This window comes from Chionomys nivalis, chromosome 7 (assembly GCF_950005125.1).
Source record: "Chionomys nivalis chromosome 7, mChiNiv1.1, whole genome shotgun sequence".
Taxonomy (NCBI): domain Eukaryota; kingdom Metazoa; phylum Chordata; class Mammalia; order Rodentia; family Cricetidae; genus Chionomys; species Chionomys nivalis.
In genome coordinates, this window is record NC_080092.1 from 15,922,562 (window position 1) to 15,939,612 (window position 17,051).

The following is a 17,051-nucleotide window of genomic DNA, read 5'->3' on the forward strand; positions in this document are numbered from 1 at the left end:
TCAAAGGATACTTCGACTCCTCTGGTTCAACCCAGTCGAATACATCTTCTTTAGATGCTGATAATACTTGTCTTTATCTTTCCCTTTCTCTCGCTCTCTCTCTTCCTCTCTCTGTTTCCTCCTTTTCTTCCTGTCAATGGATTTTTCAGTGCAGAAGATTGTGTACAGCTTAAATTCCTTGTAATTAAGCAACTTTTATTAGGGGAGGGAGAGAAAAAAATTATAAAGAAGTTTAGCAAGGTGGTAATCGTGTGTTACTCTAGAATCTTGGAAACTTAGAGGCATAGGAGTTAGTTACAGGCTGGCTGGGGGCCTAGTACCCAGGAACAGTGATGTCCGTTGCAGGCCATCGTGGGAACAGGGTCACCTTGTCACGTTCCCATGTCATCCTCCCACTGTGGTCACCTGCTTTCCTTTACACAGGCATAACTTGCCATCCTCCCTGGAGCTTTTTCAGGATTTTTCTCACTTGTTTCTATCATAGAGTTTCTTCCTTTCTGTGTATTCAAATCTGTAAACACTTCTCTTGACCCCCATGTTATCCCCACCTTAGTCTGCCTCCTTGCAGCCTCCATAGTTGTGTGTCTGCACCACATGATGTGACAGCTGGTCCTGTCTCTGCCGGGGCCACATGTCTCAGTTGTTTTCCCAGTCTGCTGCCAGCCTCCTCCACACCATCCCTACCAGCGGTACAGGACATGGCCCTCTGCCCCATGATTCTTAAATCTGCACTTACTCGGTCACCTGTGATGTCAAAGTCATGGAAAAGCTCCCGGAGTTCCTGCTTTTTAATATTGAAGAGAAATCTGTACATTTCAAAATCGGACCCATCTATTTTCAACTCTCCTTTCAAGTCGAGCAAGTCAAAAACTGGCCGGGAATGGCGGTACATGAACTGATCTTCCAGATGGCTCTATTTGGAGAGAAATGTGTAAGAATATTGGTGCTACCCTGTATGGTGTTACACTAAGATTTATATAGCTGGGGAGTGAAGAGAACTCAAAAAGTTTAAGAGCATTGACTGCTCTTCCAGAGGTCCTGAGTTCAATTTAGTTCAATTCCTAGCAACCACATGGTGGCTCACAACCATCTATAATGAGATCCAGTGCCCTCTTCTGGCCTGCAGCATACATGTAGGTAGAACATTATATACATAATAATTTTTTTGTTTTGTTTTTCGAGACAGGGTTTCTCTGTGGTTTTGGAGCCTGTCCTGGAACTAGCTCTTGTAGACCAGGCTGGTCTCGAACTCACAGAGATCTGCCTGCCTCTGCCTCCCGAGTGCTGGGATTAAAGGCGTGCGCCACCACCGCCTGGCCATAATAATGTTTTAAAAAAAGATAAGCCAGGTGGTGGCGGCACACGCCTTTAATCTCAGCACTCAGGAGGCAGAGGCAGGTAGATCTCCATGAGTTCAAGGCCAGCCTGGTCTACAAGAGCTAGTGCCAGGACAGGCTCCAAAGCTACACAAAGAAACCCTGTCTCAAAAAAAAAAAAAAATTACATAGTTACCAGTCATTCCCTAGAGAGATTAAAGCAAAAAGCAAACACCAAACTTGGGAAAGGACTGTGAAGATGGACAAGGCCCACAGGAGTCCCCATGTTCAAGGGAACCTTCTGTGGTGTCAGTTCTGCTTCACGAACAACCCTGGCTGCGGCCGTGTGCTGATGCTCTCGGGAAGTTTTGACCTTGGTGTTCACACAAGGTCTGTTTCCTCAGCAGAAGCTAGCAAATGCATGACTGGTGTTTGATGGCGAGGGTGTGGCCCAGAGAACAACACCCCCCTTCCCTTTCTTTTGGCCTCCACAGAAAAGTCTGAACCCAGGGATCAGGGCAGGAATGAGTGAGGTACTTGGGTTGGAGGACAGACAGGCCAAGAAAAGGTGAGCATGTGGGCAGGGGCAACGTGGGAGGACTGGAGATGTGTGACAGCTTCAGAGAGAGGCTGGGGTGGTGCTAGAATGCCCAGGTTGATTCAGGAACCAAAAATGAAGTTCACATTTCTTTTCCATCCGTCCATTTGTAGTGACAGAAAAGTGGTCCCTCGTGCTCTCACTTCAATGTCAACTTTATCAAGACTGGGAACAGCAGCCCTCTCTGCCCCACCCCCAACCCTGGTACTCACCTGATGTGACAGCACAATACAAACCAACACATAGAACTGGTCAAAACCAATCTCTCCCATAGCCGTCCAGTCCAGCATGTCGAATATCATCTTGATATGTGTGATTTTCATGTTAGTCACGTGGCGGAGGAAATGAAAAAATAACACATCTGGGGGAAGAGAGGACCAGATGGGTTGTTCTAGAACAGTCCCAAAATGCTAAACCAAGAGCCACATAAAAAATGCAGAAGTGCCAGAAGCTTACAGTGCTGGAAGGAGAATGACAATATTTTGTTTCTGGCTTCACACTGAACCTTCCACAATTCCACAAGGGTTTAATTGCCCTTGCTGTGGAGAAGCAGATGCCAAGTCATGAAAGCTGCATGGTCATTTGTCATCCATGCCCAGACAATGTGGTGGTCAGTGCTTGGCTCCTGACCCCAGTTACGGACGATTTTGCACACATCGCCAGCAACCGACAAGCTGCTGATAAAGAGGTGCTCTTTGTTTGAGGAAGGACAGCTTCATTTTTGCTATGTTGAAGATGTTGGGCTGGAGAGATGGCTCAGAGGTTAAGAGCACTGGCTGCTCTTCCAGAGGTCCTGAGTTTAGTTCCCAGCAACCACATGGTAGCTCACAACCATCTGTAATGAGATCTGGTGCCCTCTTCTGGCCTGCAGGCAAACGTGCAAGCAGAACACTGTGTACATAATAAATAAAATCTTTTTAAAAAAGAATGTTAACATGTGGGTGGGAGATATGGCTGTCAGTAAAGACATTTTTTATGTAAGCCTGGAGACCTGAGTTTGATCCCCAGAACCTATATAAAAGTATAAGGACAGAATGAACTCCCTTTGACTTTCCCATGTGCGTGCGCACTCACATTCACACACACACACACACACGCACCATGCACATACACATACCCACATAAAATATTTTTTTCTGTCTGTATGCCTGCAGGCCAGAAGAGGGCACCAAACCTCATTGCAGATGGTTGTGAGCCACCATGTGGTTGCTGGGAATTGAACTCAGGACCTTTGGAAGAGCAGGCAATGCTCTTAACCACTGAGCCATCTCTCCAGCCCTAAAATATTTTTTTTCAAAGATCCCGATGTTCTCCTCAGCCTTTCCCATGATTCCTTTCATCAGAATAGTTAGTTTAAAAATCATCCCTCTCCTATGAGAGTCCCTAGAGTTTTCATGCTTACTCAGAGCAAAGGCTTTCTCTGACTGTGGAGGGAGGGAGCCTTACCCATGTGGAGCACTTCTTGAATGGCACATCTCAGCAAACCCTGAGACCCCGACAGGAAAGTGGTAGCCCACCCCCACGGCCATGGCCAGCACATTAGCTCCTTAGTGATCTCGTCAAACTGCAGCTCCTGTTCCAGGAAATGCGGCCTAGGACAGATTCCACATTGCTCCCAGCTCTGGTGGGATATGGCTGCTGCTGGTCACTTTTGGGTAGCAGGGTTGGGGCTCATGTGTGGGCCAGCCTGATGGCAGCTGTGCACTTATTACTATGAAGCCACATCTATTGTGCATTCGTTAACCCATATTTGAAGCAGAAACATCCAGGGAAAGTACTGTAACTTAGAGAACAGGAAGGTTCTTGTCAGCCCACTTACCAGCCATTACAGCCAGAGGAAGGCGGGAGCAGCGCAGTGATGGCTTGTGACCCGGGAATGTAAATCAAATAAGCCCTTTTCTCTTTCCAGTTAAAACATAGCCTATTGGTACCATGAATGGCAGACACAGGAGCACACACCTGCACCCACATTTATTTCTGTTTTTTCTTTTATAATGTGTCTGCAGTGGCATTTCTGTTATTTCGGTTGTTCCAGAAGCAAAATTGAAATTTTACATGACAATTAAGCACGACAGTAGTGGTGCAAACCTTTAATCCCAGAACTTGGGAGTCAGAGACAGGCAGATCTCTGAGTGTGAGGCCAGCCTGGTCTACCAATCCAGTTCCAGGACAGCCAGGGACATGGAGAAACCCTGTCTCAAAAAAATAAGATAACAAAAGAAAGGAGGGGAGAGAGAGAGAGAGAGAGAGAGAGAGAGAGAGAGAGAGAGAGAGAGAGAGAGAGAGAGAGAGGAAGGAAGGAAGGAAAGGGGAGGGAGAAAAAAGAGTGAAAGGAAGAAAAAGATCTAGCTATGGGATTTTCAAGTGTGATCTTATGTGTGGTTTCCCCTCTATTGTTTGGTTGGTTGGTTGGTTGCTTTTGTTTTGCTGTTGATATGGGATCTCACTGATGGCTGGCCTGGAATTCTATGTAGAAGACCCCGTTGGACTCAGATTTGCAGCCATCCTGCCCAGCTTCCCCTTTGCCTCTAGATTACCAAAACTATCTCCAGATTTGGGTGTGGCAGCTCATGCCAGTAATCTCAGCACTCATGAGACTGAGGCAGAAGGATCGATGCCAGTGCAAGCCCAGCTTTTTCTACGGAGTCAGACTCTGTCTCAAAACACAAATGGGCTGGAAAGATGACTCAGAAGTTAAGGGTTAAGAGTTAAGGCTGCTCTTTCAGAGGATCCAAGTTCAATTCCCAGCACCCACATGGTGGCTCACAATTGTTATAACTTCAGTTCCAGAGGGTCTGATGTTCTTTTTTGGTCTCCATGGGTACCAGGCATACATGCAGCCAAACATACACATAAAATATTGTTTTAATTATTTTTATTTTATGTGCATTGGTGTTTTGCCTGCATGTATATCTGTGTGAGGATGTCAGATCTTGGAATTACAGACAAATCTGAACTGTCATGTGGGTGCTGGGAATTGAACTCAGTTCTTCTGGAAGAACAGTCAATACTCTTAACCACTAAGCTATCTGTCCAACCCCAACACATAAAATTTTTGAAATGTTTTAAAGAAAAAAACTGGGGCTGGAGAGATGGCTCAGCAGTTAAGAGCACTGGCTGCTCTACCAGAGGTCCTGAGTTCAATTCCCAGCAACCATATGGTGGATCACAACCATCTGTAATGAGATCTGGTGCCCTCTTCTGGCGTGCAGGCATACATGGAGGCAGAACACTATATATATAATAAATAAATAAAATCTTTAAAAAAGAAAAAACTATCTCTGGGCTCCACTGAGTATATAAAACACTTGGTCGGGCTGGAGAGATGGCTCAGAGCACTGGCTGCTCTTCCAGAGGTACTGAGTTCAATTCCCAGCAACCACATGATGGCTCGCAACCATCTGTAATGAGATCTGGTGCCCTCTTTTGCTGTGCAGGCAAACACGCAGACAGAATATTGTATACATAATAAATAAATAAATAAATCTTTTTTAAAAAAAAAAAAAAGCAAAAAACCTTCATCGGTGTTATTTGGAATCCCAGCAGGAAGCAGCCAGGAGCCCAATGCGCCTATGGTAACAATGCGGACTTTGGTCCTGTTTGGTTTTTTTTTTTTTTGATTTTCGAGACAGGGTTTCTCCGTAGCTTTTGGTTCCTGTCCTGGAACTAGCTTTTCTAGACCAGGCTGGCCTCGAACTCACAGAGATCCACCTGCCTCTGCCTCCCGAGTGCTGGGATTAGCCACCACCGCCCGGCTTGACTTTGGCCCTGTTGACCACTTGGCGGACTCTTCTGTGTGCTCCACCAGGTGTGAACACTCAGAGCAACACCCTATATCCACACAGTGATGACAGAGTGTCCTGCGGGACATTGTAGCTATGGAATCAATGCTGTCTGCAACAAGATGACTTTGGTCGGTCACCCAGGTCCCCGAGGCTTACAGTTGTTCTTCCAGTAAGCAAACCGTCAGGCTGTACAGCCCCCCTTTCAGGGCAGTGTCCCTACCCTTGATGATCAGAGAGCAGGCTCGGACCTCGCGGGTACTGTGTCGCTGGGGGATTATTTGGTTGCCAGAGAGATGAGACTCTTTCCACAAATGTCCCAGGGAGACAGTGTGGCTTAGCTTTCTGAGGGACAGCTTGGTGCCCTACAGCTGTCTTATCTGGGCCAGGGAGGAACGGTATCGCATTTCATGCCAATCTGCACGCACAGAGGAAAGCGCGGCATGACACTGTAGAAAAGGAGGGTCTTCACGTCGCTGTTTGCTTTCATTCTTTCCGGTGCCGGGACCTGAGTCCAGGCTAAAAATGTCTACTGCTGAGCTACGGCCGCCCCCATTACTGTTCTTTTTTTTTTTTTTTTTTTTTTTTTGAGATAAGGTTTTTCTGTGTTGCTTTGGAGCCTGTCCTGGAACTAGCTTTTGTAGACCAGGCTGGCCTCGAACTCACAGAGATCCTATGCCTCTGCCTCCCAAGTGCTGGGATTAAAGGTGTGCACCACCACCACCCAGCTGTTCATTTGTTTTTTAAGACAAGAATTTAAGTGCACACCTTTAACCTCAGCATTCAGGAGGCAGAGGTAGAGAGACCTGTCTCAAAAAAAAAAAAGAAAAAAAAAGAGTGTTTTTACTCCGCTGTGACATTTTCCTCTGTGAGGTAAGAGCGATGGTTGGATTCGTTGAAAGTCTTATTTATAATGAGGTTTAAAAAGAACCCAGGCTGTTTAACCTGGCCTTCTATTAGCGTGTGGTCTCAGTAACAGAGCTAATGGACATTTTTGGTAACTCACAAACATAGACACAGACAACCCTGCTTAAAACCAGTGAGTCTCAAAACACAACAAAATGACCTGAATGTGGGAGAGGATCCTGTGGGGAGGAGGGGGATGACGGGTGGGAGAGGACCCTGTGGGGAGGAGAGGAGATGGCACAGGGGTGGGAGAGGACCCTGTGGGGAGGAGGGGGATGACGGGTGGGAGAGGACCCTGTGGGGAGGAGAGGAGATGGCACAGGGGTGGGAGAGGACCCTGTGGGGAGGAGAGGGGATGGCACAGGGGTGGGAAAGGACCCTGTGGGAGGAGGGGGATGGCACAGGGGTGGGAGAGACATGAGAAGGTAGAAGAAGAAACTGAGCCTCAAGTAGGAGACAACGTGCTCATCAAACCACCAAGGAATTGTGGGTAGAACCAGAACCTGTGGTTTCATCCTCTGCACTGAACTGCCGTCAGTCTTAACTGTTAGCAGGTTCACTCCGGGCTTCCTTGACAAGATGAAATAAATGTTAAGGAGATAGTTTGGGGTTCTGTATGGGAAAGAACTGACCATTCAAAGTGTTCCTTCGGTGTGCGTCCAGAAGGTGAAAATACTCCATCAAGGCCTTCACATTTCTCAAAGACAACAAGCAGTAGATTTTGTCCAGGTAAAGGTACCACAGAAAAGACCCTTGCTTCACTTTCATCTCGGCAGCTTTCAGCCAGAGGGAGGCTCCGGCGACCTGACGCGGAACAGAGAGTTCCGCCTCAGAACTAGAATGTTGGACAGGTTCCCCGAGATGACCCGACATGCCTAGAGGAGACAATGGGAGGAATGAAATGGCTTCTCACAGTTCTCTGCCTTTGACGTGGGTGTTTCCTGGCTGACCTCTAGGGGCCACCGAGCCCAGGGCCAAAACGGCTCTCAGAGCCACCCTAGACAATATGTACGTGTTAGGAAAGGAAATGGAAGCACACACTAGAGTACTGAAAGAGCCTCGAACAAATATACTCATGTAAAGCCAAAGGGAAGGGATTCGTGTCCACATAAATGTTTAGGTTATATAATATACATATATATGTATATGTATAGTGGTATACTTGTTATACATACATACACACATATATGTGTATGTGTGTATATGTATATATATATTATATGAAGAGAGATAGAGATTGTCTTTACTATCAACATCCTAGCCCACCTGGTGTTCACTTTGTAGATCAGGATGACCTTGAACTCACAAGATCTGCTTGCCTCTGCCACCCAGATGCTGGGATTAAAGGCACATACCACCACTGCCTGGCTAAGGAGTTTTTTGTTTGTTTGCCTGTTGTTTTTTGTTTTTCAAAGACAAGGTTTCTCTGTGTGGCTTTGACTGTCCTGGAACTCACGCTGTAGACCAGGCTGGCCTCGAACTCATAAAGATCTGCCTGCCTCTGCTTCCTGAGTGCTGGAATTAAATGCGTGTGTCACCAATGCCCAACCAAGAAGGAGTTTTTAAAAGACCAAAACTTAGCGGGCCAGAAGTCAAAGCAGGATGCCTGACTAACACCATCACCGCTGTTTTCTTCTCTCTTCTATGATGGACTATTTCAGGCCTATCCAAAGGGGAACAGATTAGTAGGCTCAAGCTTCATGGGTCGTCACTCAGGTCCATCCACAGTTCAGACCAGTCCCAGCTCATCCATATTCATTCTGCTCCATCACAGTTCCTGGGTTATTTGGAAGCAAGTCTCAGACAAAACAGCTAATGTGCAAATATTTGAGTATATATTTTAAAAAACATGAGTCTTCAAAGTTATCCTGCTGGAGGATAGCCATCCAACAGCCTCAAATACCATGTCAACTGATTGTCTCTTAGAAGTCTGAAGAGCTGCTCCAATCAAGAACCCCAGATCTATGCATCATGTATCATGCTTCAGAAATCATTTCAGGTCTAAAACCTGTGTTTTTTTCTTACAATTTGTGTTTTTAAAATTGTATTGGTTTTTGTGTGAATGTGTATATGCGCCAGATCGCAAAACTCTATATTTGGTTATCGGTCTGTGTGCAAACATATATTCATTGCTATACCTGTATGTGTGATGGACATATATATGTGTGCATACACGCAGTTCTATCTAACCTTCTAGATCATGGGAACCTCTGATTATCACTGGTTGGTTAAAAATCCAGAAGACACCCTGAACTTATGACTGGAGTGTGCCAAGGGTGAAGCAGGCTTGTGGGATGGATCCCTTAAACTGTGGGGTCTATGCTAATCCCCAGTGTCAGAATTAAAGTGACTTGTGTACACCCCTGGGGTGTCTGCAGAAAACTGTCTGGTGTGGCAAAAACTCCCACACATTTAGTAAAATCAAAGGCAGATTAAATCAGGCTGGCCTCGAATTCACAGAAATCCCACCTGCCTCTGCCTCCTGAGTGCTGGAATTAAAGGCATGCATCACCACCACTCGGCTGTTTGATTTTTTTTTTGTTTGTTTTTTTTGTTTTTTTCGAGACAGGGTTTCTCTGTGGCTTTGGAACCTGTCCTGGAACTCCCTTTGTAGACCAGGCTGGCCTCGAACTCACAGAGATCCACCTGCAACTGCCTCCCGAGTGCTGGGATTAAAGGCGTGCGCCACCAACGCCCGGCCCGGCTGTTTGATTTTTGAGACAAGATGTAGCCCTGACTGTCCTGGAACTCTGTAGGCTGGCCTTGAACTCACAGAGATCTGCCTGCCTCTGCCTCCTGAGTGCTGGAATTAAAGGCGTGCGCCACCACCACTCAGCTATATTTTTTGTTTCTTGCGACAGGGTTTTGCTGCGCCTCAGGCTGCCTGGAGCTCACTGTGTGGCTTTGCTTCCTGGATGCTGGGATTACAGGAGAGCACCATCATGACTACTTGTTGTCTGTGGATGAGCGTGTTCATAAGGAAACACAGACTCAAAGATATAGGTGCACTTGTGTGATGTTAAGACTTAGTGAAGAATGGAAACTCATTTGTAGGGAGTGTGGCTGGAGGACAGAGAGGATTACCCGATGACTGTAAGGGATCAGTTGAGTCGATTCTCAGCCTTTATCCTTTTAAACATCCTATTAAAGCCTTTATCCTTCCCTTCAAGGACGGGGAAGGGATCCGCTGAATGAAGGTCGACAAAGCGACATATTTTGAGGTCATATGTCCTGAGCGCCATCATTTCCATGCAGACTCTAACACCACGTGTTTGTGTCAGCTTTATTAATAATAACCAGATGGGTAGAACCCAACACCCACTGTCCCTCTCAGTTGAATGTATTTATGACGATGGTCTATCCAGACAGTGCAATACTACCCGACAATGAAGATGAATGAGCCATGAATACATCCAACATGATGAATCTTGGAAACATGCTGGGTTCAAAGAAGCTAAACCCAGGTCAGTGTGTGGCCAGTGTATGAGGCACTTGCCTGGTATGCACGAGGGCCTGGGTTTAATCTCCAGCACTGGAAAAAAAGTTTGAAAGGAGTGGGATGAGAATTGCCTAAAGAGGCAATGGAGATGTTCTTTGCCCGGACTGTGTCAGCCTTACGAGGTGCCTGCCTTTCTATTTAATGTAGATTAAATCTCAATAAACTTGATTCTTGTTTTTTGTTTGTTGTTTCTCTTCAAGACAAGGTTTCTTTGTGTAACAGCTCTGGCTGTCCTGGAACTCACTCTGTAGACTAGGCTGACCTCGAACTAACAGATACCTGCCTGCCTCTGCCCCACAGGCATGTGCCACCACGGCCCTGTTTTGTTGTTATTTTGGTTTGGTTTGGTTTTTGACTTTTTAAGATAGGGTTTCACTGTTTAGCTTTGGAGCCTGTTCTGGCACTTGATCTGTAGACCAGAATAGCCTCAGACTCACAGAGATCCGCCTGCCCCTGCCTTTTAAATGCTGGGATTAAGGGTATGCACCACCATGTCTGGCCTAAATTGATGTTTTGAGTGTTTTGCCTGCATGTATGCCTAGGAAGGCCAGAAGAGGGTGTCAGCACATGGAACAGGAGTACCAGATGCCTGCACTGCCGTGTGGGTGCTGGGAACTGAACCTGGGTCCTCTGGAAGGGGAGTCAGTGTTCTTAACCTCTGAGCCATCTCTCCAGTCCCTTAAGTTGATTTTTTTCCAATTTAAAAAAATATAGGCCACCTGGTGGTATAGTTCTGTCAGAGATATTTCCTATGTACAAGGTCCAGGGCTCAGTCCTCTGTGGCAGGGAAATACCCATACATGAAGATAAAAGCAGATTTCATTATATCAATATTATTCATACTTGCTCCACAGAAGATACCAGGAGCAGCCGGGCGGTGGTGGCGCACGCCTTTAATCCCAGCACTTGGGAGGCAGAGGCAGGCGGATCTCTATGAGTTCGAGTCCAGCCTGGTCTAGAAGAGCTAGTTCCAGGATAGGAAACAAAAAGCTACGGAGAAACCCTGTCTCAAAAAATCCAAAAAAAAAAAAAAAAAAAAAAGAAGATACCAGGAGCAAAGTTAACATAAGGATGAAAGGTTGAGAAGAAACATTTTCAAGATCTAAACCCAACAAGATAGTATTTTTAAAAATTCAGGTACAATGAGATAGTGGGGCCTGGGGAGGGCTGCTGAGGACCTGAGTTAATCCTCAGGACCCACAGCCGGGCGGTGGTGGCGCACGCCTTTAATCCCAGCACTTGGGAGGCAGAGGCAGGCGGATCTCTGTGAGTTCGAGACCAGCCTGGTCTACAAGAGCTAGTTCCAGGACAGGCTCCAAAACCACAGAGAAACCCTGTCTCGAAAAACCAAAAAAAAAAAAAAAAAAAAAAAAAAATCCTCAGGACCCACATGGTGGAAGGAGAGAACCGATTTTTTTTTTAAATCTTTTTAGGGCTGGAGAGATGACTCAGTGGTTAAGAGCTTTGCCTGCTCTTCTTCCAAAGGTCCTGAGTTCAATTCCCAGCAACTACATGGTGGCTCACAACCATCTGCAGTGAGATTTGGTGCCCTCTTCTGGCCTGCAGGGATACATGCAGGCAGAATACTGCATACATAATAAATAAATACAACTTAAATGCCTTTAAAAATCTATTTTTATTTTTCCTAATAATCTATTTATTTTTATTTTATTTGCATTGGTGTCCTTACCTGCGTATATGTCTGTGTGAGGATGTCAGATCTTGGAGTTACAGACAGCTGTTAGCTGCCATGTGGGTGCTGGGAATTTACCTGGGTCCTCTGGAAGAGCAGTCAGCGCTCTTAATTGTAGAGACATTTCTCCAGCCCTGAGAACCAACTCTTAGCTTTTTTTTTTTTTGTTTTTCGAGACAGGGTTTCTCTGTGGTTTTTGGAGCCTGTCCTGGAACTAGCTCTTGTAGACCAGGCTGGTCTCGAACTCACAGAGATCCGCCTGCCTTTGCCTCCCAAGTGCTGGGATTAAAGGCGTGCGCCACCACCGCCCGGCGAGAACCAACTCTTGAAAGTGTCCTCTGGCCTCCACATATGTATACATACCCTTGCACACTCTCACATATACACATGCTTGCATGTACACACATAACCACAAATGCACACAGAAATAAATAATAAAATTCCTAGAACAAAAAACATAGGAAATCTGATTTTTTATAAAGTGTGTAAATAGTAGGGCGTGGTGGCACACACCTTTAATCCCAGCACTCGGGAGTTAGAGACAGGAGGATCTCTGTGAGTTTGAGGCCAGTCTGTTCTATAGCAAGTTACAGGACAGCTAGGACTACATAGAGAGACCCTGTCTCACACAAAACAAAACAAATCGCTCACACCCCCAACCCAAAACGACAAAAAATGGCAAAGGACATGGACCAGCAAAAACTATGCAAACTTGCCGGGGTGGTGGCGGTACACACCTTTAGCCCCAGCATTTTTGAGGTAGAGGCAGGTGGATCTCTTGAGTTCAAGGCCAGCCTGGTCTACAAAGTGAGTTCCAGAACAGCCAGGGTTGTCTCACAGAGAAACCCTGTCTCAAAAACAAACAAAAGCAACAAAACTATGCAAAACTCAGACTCATTAATTGAGATATACACATTGAAGCACTATTTATCAGACTTACCAGGAACCAATAATTTCTATTTCAAGTTGTTCCAGAAAGTAGGGCGGGGGAAGGGCACAACCCTCCATCTGTCTTCATTCATCACTAGGTCACTGTGAGGCCCCGTAGCCAGAGACAGATGAAGAAGGGAAGGAAACACTATTTAACATAAGTTTCAAAGTAACTTGGCTCTCTTGAGCCTCCTTTTTATTGCTACGTTTTTATATATAATTTACATACCCCCCCAACACCTGACAAAAATAAAAGTCACTCTAGTGACGTGGGACAAGTTTCCTGAGTTGCGGAACTGTCACTATAGTTCTGTTTCCGGTCATTTTCATCACCCCTGTGAGATTCTGCATGGCTCTTTCCAGCCAGTCCACGTCTGGAAGCCAACCCTTAGCCGGCTTTCCACAGCTTTGCCTTTTCTGGTGCGGTCATATAAATGCCGTCATACCTCATGCACTCTTTAGGTCTGGTTTCCTTCAAGTATCATGACATTTTCTTGAGGACCGTTCTATTTTTATTCTCACTTTGTTTTCTTCTGGAACTCCCGGGACTGGTCAGCGCGTTCTGACCCTTTACCTACCCGGTATAGCTACACAGACTTCAGCGGGTCCCACTGAACCCAGTGACACAGACCTACCCTTTGGCTCGTTCACAGGCTGACTTAACAAAAGCAATTTTGCGTGACATTTCCTTCTTTTGATGATAAAATTTCCTCACACTCATTCAGTGGCGGGAACAGTCGGAATTGGGGCAGCCTTTATTCAGGGCGCCCTTTGCACGAATCCTTGGGGCATCGAATTCACTCTCCAGGCGACTTTCCTAACGGGAAACTACACTCGATGCTTGCGCGCGGCTCCAGGGATATTTTCGAACAGAATCCCGAGGAAAGGGAGTGGCAATCTAAAGGCTTTCTCGAGGTGAGGGTGCCCAAGTGTCAGACTCACTTGTTCGGGGGGGAGAGGGGGAGGGTCACCATCGCAGGCCTTGCAGCTGCTCAGCCCGCAGAACTGCTCTAGAACCCACGTCCTGATACCAGGGAAAGACACTGCAATATGCAGGTTGCCGGCAGGTAAGGTAGAGCGACGAGGGTCCCGACGCCAGGATGGAAGACGGTTCCCGAGATGTCTCCGGTTTTATCTCAAATGGGGCTTTTTTTTTTTTATTGATAAAAGAACTAGAAAGTTTTACTTAATAAGGAATATATCTGCTAACCTACCACGAAGCCTAATAGGTCCTCAAGGGACTCTTAGGTTTCTTGTCCTGAGTCCTGACCCAATGTGGCTGGCGGGGGCAGGAAAAGAACTTGATTGGGGGGCGCGCAGCCGCGGGGCTCTGACTTCTGCGCGCTTGGAGGCACCACCGCGCTTGAGACCCACGTAGGAAGCGGGGTTAAGGGACCCTGGGACTTGCGTGAACCCTGGGGCGAGGAGCACCAAGGACGGGCGTGATCCCCGGGGCGAAGAGCACAGGCGTCCCGCGCGGGAAAAGGGCGAGCCAGTCCGCTGTAGGCACATTCTACTCGCTGATGCACCAGCTTGGCATCGACGACGATCACAGGACGCCAGCCGAACCCCGAAGGTTTGGGGTTCCGGGAGGCGCAGCGGGCCCGCTGGCCGGCCATCCGGCGGACTACAGTCTCCAGAGTGCCCCGCGGCGCGGGCGGAACCGGGAGCTCCCGCAGCCAATTGAGGGGTCTCGGGGCGCCGCGGAGCAGGTGGAGCCGGCGGGGACTGGCGTGCGCGCGGGTGCCGGGCGTCCTGCGGGCGGGTCCAGGAGGGGGCGGGGCGCGGCGGGGCGGGGCGGGCCGCGGTTCCGGCAGCTCCCGGCAGCGGTGGACGCACTCGGCCGGCGCTGCGCTGCGGGGAGGGCGGCTCTGCGAAGCCGCAAGTTCTCCGGCCGCGCTCCGGACCCAGCATGGCTTTCGCTAATTTCCGCCGCATCTTGCGCTTATCCACCTTCGAGAAGAGAAAGTCCCGTGAATATGAGCACGTCCGCCGGGACCTGGACCCCAACGACGTGTGGGAGATTGTGGGCGAGCTGGGCGATGGCGCCTTCGGCAAAGTCTACAAGGTGAGGGTCTCGTTGACTCCGTCTGCCGGGCCCTGAGAGCCTCTGACCCCCGCGCAGCTGCTTCTGAGCACTTCCTGTGTGCCCCGCACTGGACACAAAGGGACGTTTGTAGGACCTCAGCATCCCAGGGGGGCTACCCGAGGCGCCCCCGGGAACACGGTGATGGTGGCACATCTTTTAAAGCGGGACTACACCGATGTTATGGGAATGTTAAGGCTCAGGGCTGTACCTGGAAGGGTTGGGAGTTAGGGACACTCCTGAAGATGAGCCTAAGACAAGGCACTCAGGGTGGACAGGGACCCTGGAGTGAGGGAGGACAGGCTGCGGCTGGAGGGCTCAACGGAAGGCGAGGACAGGGTCCTGTGACTGCAGCTGCAGGGCACAGATTTGGCTTCTGGACGCCTGAGTCACCGGAGGCTCCCTGTCTGCAGTTACCTCTCCCCTGGAGGAAGACAGGGCAGAGGCTGTGTGGAGGAGTGGGTGGGGCAGGGATGATTCCTTTTAGACACGTGTGCAGAGGACAGCTCCTGGGGTTTGGTCCTCTGAGCAAGTTCTGAGTACCTGGGTTGTTTAAGGTACCTAAGTAGTCCATCTTGACGCCACCCTTTCTCATTTCCTTCAGGAAACCCCCCCCCCCCCATGATGGAGTCTTGTTATGTTTCTCAGACTGGTCTCCCAACTTGAGATCAGCGTGCCTCCGTCTCTGGAGTAGCTTGTAGGCTTGGCCACTGCAGGATGGAATCCCCTACTTTTATTGGGAGAGTCCCGTAGTCCAGCTGCTGTTAGCTGCCCACTCAAGCTGTAAAGGACTTCCGTAGTTAGAGGGCTCACTGATCCTAGGATTGCCCTTTCAGGATGCTGGACTCCAGGAAGGGCTTCTCCAGCTCCCCATATTGAGGCTTGCTCACTTTGACTTGAAATTGGTTGGCTAGAGCCTCATCACAGATGTGTGCGCCCTAGGAGAGGTGCATTAGCATCGTTGAGAGGCTCTTTAGAAGCTAAGACTCGCAGCTGGGTGTGGTGGCACACATCTTTAATCACAGAAGAGGCAGGCAGATCTCTGAGTTTGAGGCCAGCCTGGTCTACAGAGGGAGTTCTAGGACAGCCAGGGCTACACAGAGAAACCCTGTCTTGAGAAAACAAAAACAAAACAAAAAGAAAGAAACCAAGATTCTCAGGCCTCACTCAGCACTTCCTAGTGCCCCAGAGGCTTGGAGCAGTGGCAGTTGGGAGGCCAGTCAGACCCATGGAGACCTCCTCTCTGAACTGCACTTCCTGTCAGAGCTGAGGAACCCCCACTAGAGCAAAGTTCCCTGGTGGGGGAGTCAGGCAGAGGTCATCTGGCATTCCAGCTGGATGAATTTGCTGCCCTTTGGCTGAGGGATTTGCCCTGGTTTGAGGGTTACCAGGCCATCCCACCCTTACCTCTGTGCTCATGTTCTCTCTTCTGCTACATTGTGGCTTCCTAGTGGCATTAGGAAATGGTCCCCAGCTTCTCAGCTCTCTCTCTTGTCTGCTCCTGCAGAGGTGTCCTGTGCACTGTCAAGGCTGCTGACTTGGGTCAGCCCCCACCTGACTCAGTCTCTGATGTTCAGCTGGTTTTTAGTGCATGCTCTGGGTTCACCATGTTTTTTGTTGTTGTTGTTTTGTCTCTTAGAGATTCAGTCACCTTCTTGTGTACCTACTATGCGATGTTCTCTATCATTACTTTAAGCACTCTTGAACTTTTTTTTTTTTTTTTTTTTTTTTTTTTTGGTTTTTCGAGACAGGGTTTCTCTGTGGTTTTGGAGCCTGTCCTGGAACTAGCTCTTGTAGACCAGGCTGGTCTCGAACTCACAGAGATCCGCCTACTCTTGAACTTTTTAAAGTTTCCTGGTAACGTGTCCTGCCATGCTGGTGGAACCTCATCTGTCTCTAGCTTGCCCTTTGTCCCCAAGGGTCCTGTTCTGGCTTTCTATGACTCCTTTTTATTTAAACTCAAATGCAAACTTTGCTTTCCAGAGACTAAGAGTTTCCCGTGTCATTTCTGCTTGCTGGGGAAACTCCACTGTTGTCGGGCAGTTCCGACTAAGGAACTCTGTGATCACTCAGTGTTTTGTTGCTCCCTGGGTCTCCAGAGCATATAAACCCCTTTGAGGCGTGACCCTGGTTCCCAAAGCTGGGAGATGACTCTGTGGCAAGACAAGGGGAAGGGAGACTGAGACGGTCATCTGGTCATCATACCTGGATAGTTTGTTAGGGTCGGTGATGGATTGCATA

General features: G+C 48.1%; 2 protein-coding genes across 2 annotated transcripts in view; one reads left to right on the forward strand and one right to left on the reverse strand.

Annotated features, from left to right (window-relative positions):
• Efcab9 (EF-hand calcium binding domain 9) lies at positions 1-13,949 on the reverse strand. The gene is made up of 6 exons (XM_057776437.1): positions 13,939-13,949; positions 12,735-12,826; positions 7,235-7,406; positions 2,127-2,275; positions 737-913; positions 1-192 (listed from the first exon to the last, which is right to left on the reverse strand). Exons 3-6 carry the CDS (start codon positions 7,368-7,370, stop codon positions 1-3), a joined length of 654 nt encoding a protein of 217 aa, XP_057632420.1. The 5' UTR covers positions 7,371-7,406; positions 12,735-12,826; positions 13,939-13,949.
• A 602-nt stretch (positions 13,950-14,551) lies between these two features.
• The window catches only part of Stk10 (serine/threonine kinase 10), a 101,280-nt gene continuing 98,780 nt past the window's right edge, over positions 14,552-17,051 (forward strand). The window contains exon 1 of the mRNA XM_057774393.1: positions 14,552-14,792. Within this exon, the coding sequence (XP_057630376.1) occupies positions 14,637-14,792 (156 nt within the window). The 5' untranslated portion in view covers positions 14,552-14,636. The remainder of the gene's footprint in view (positions 14,793-17,051) is intronic.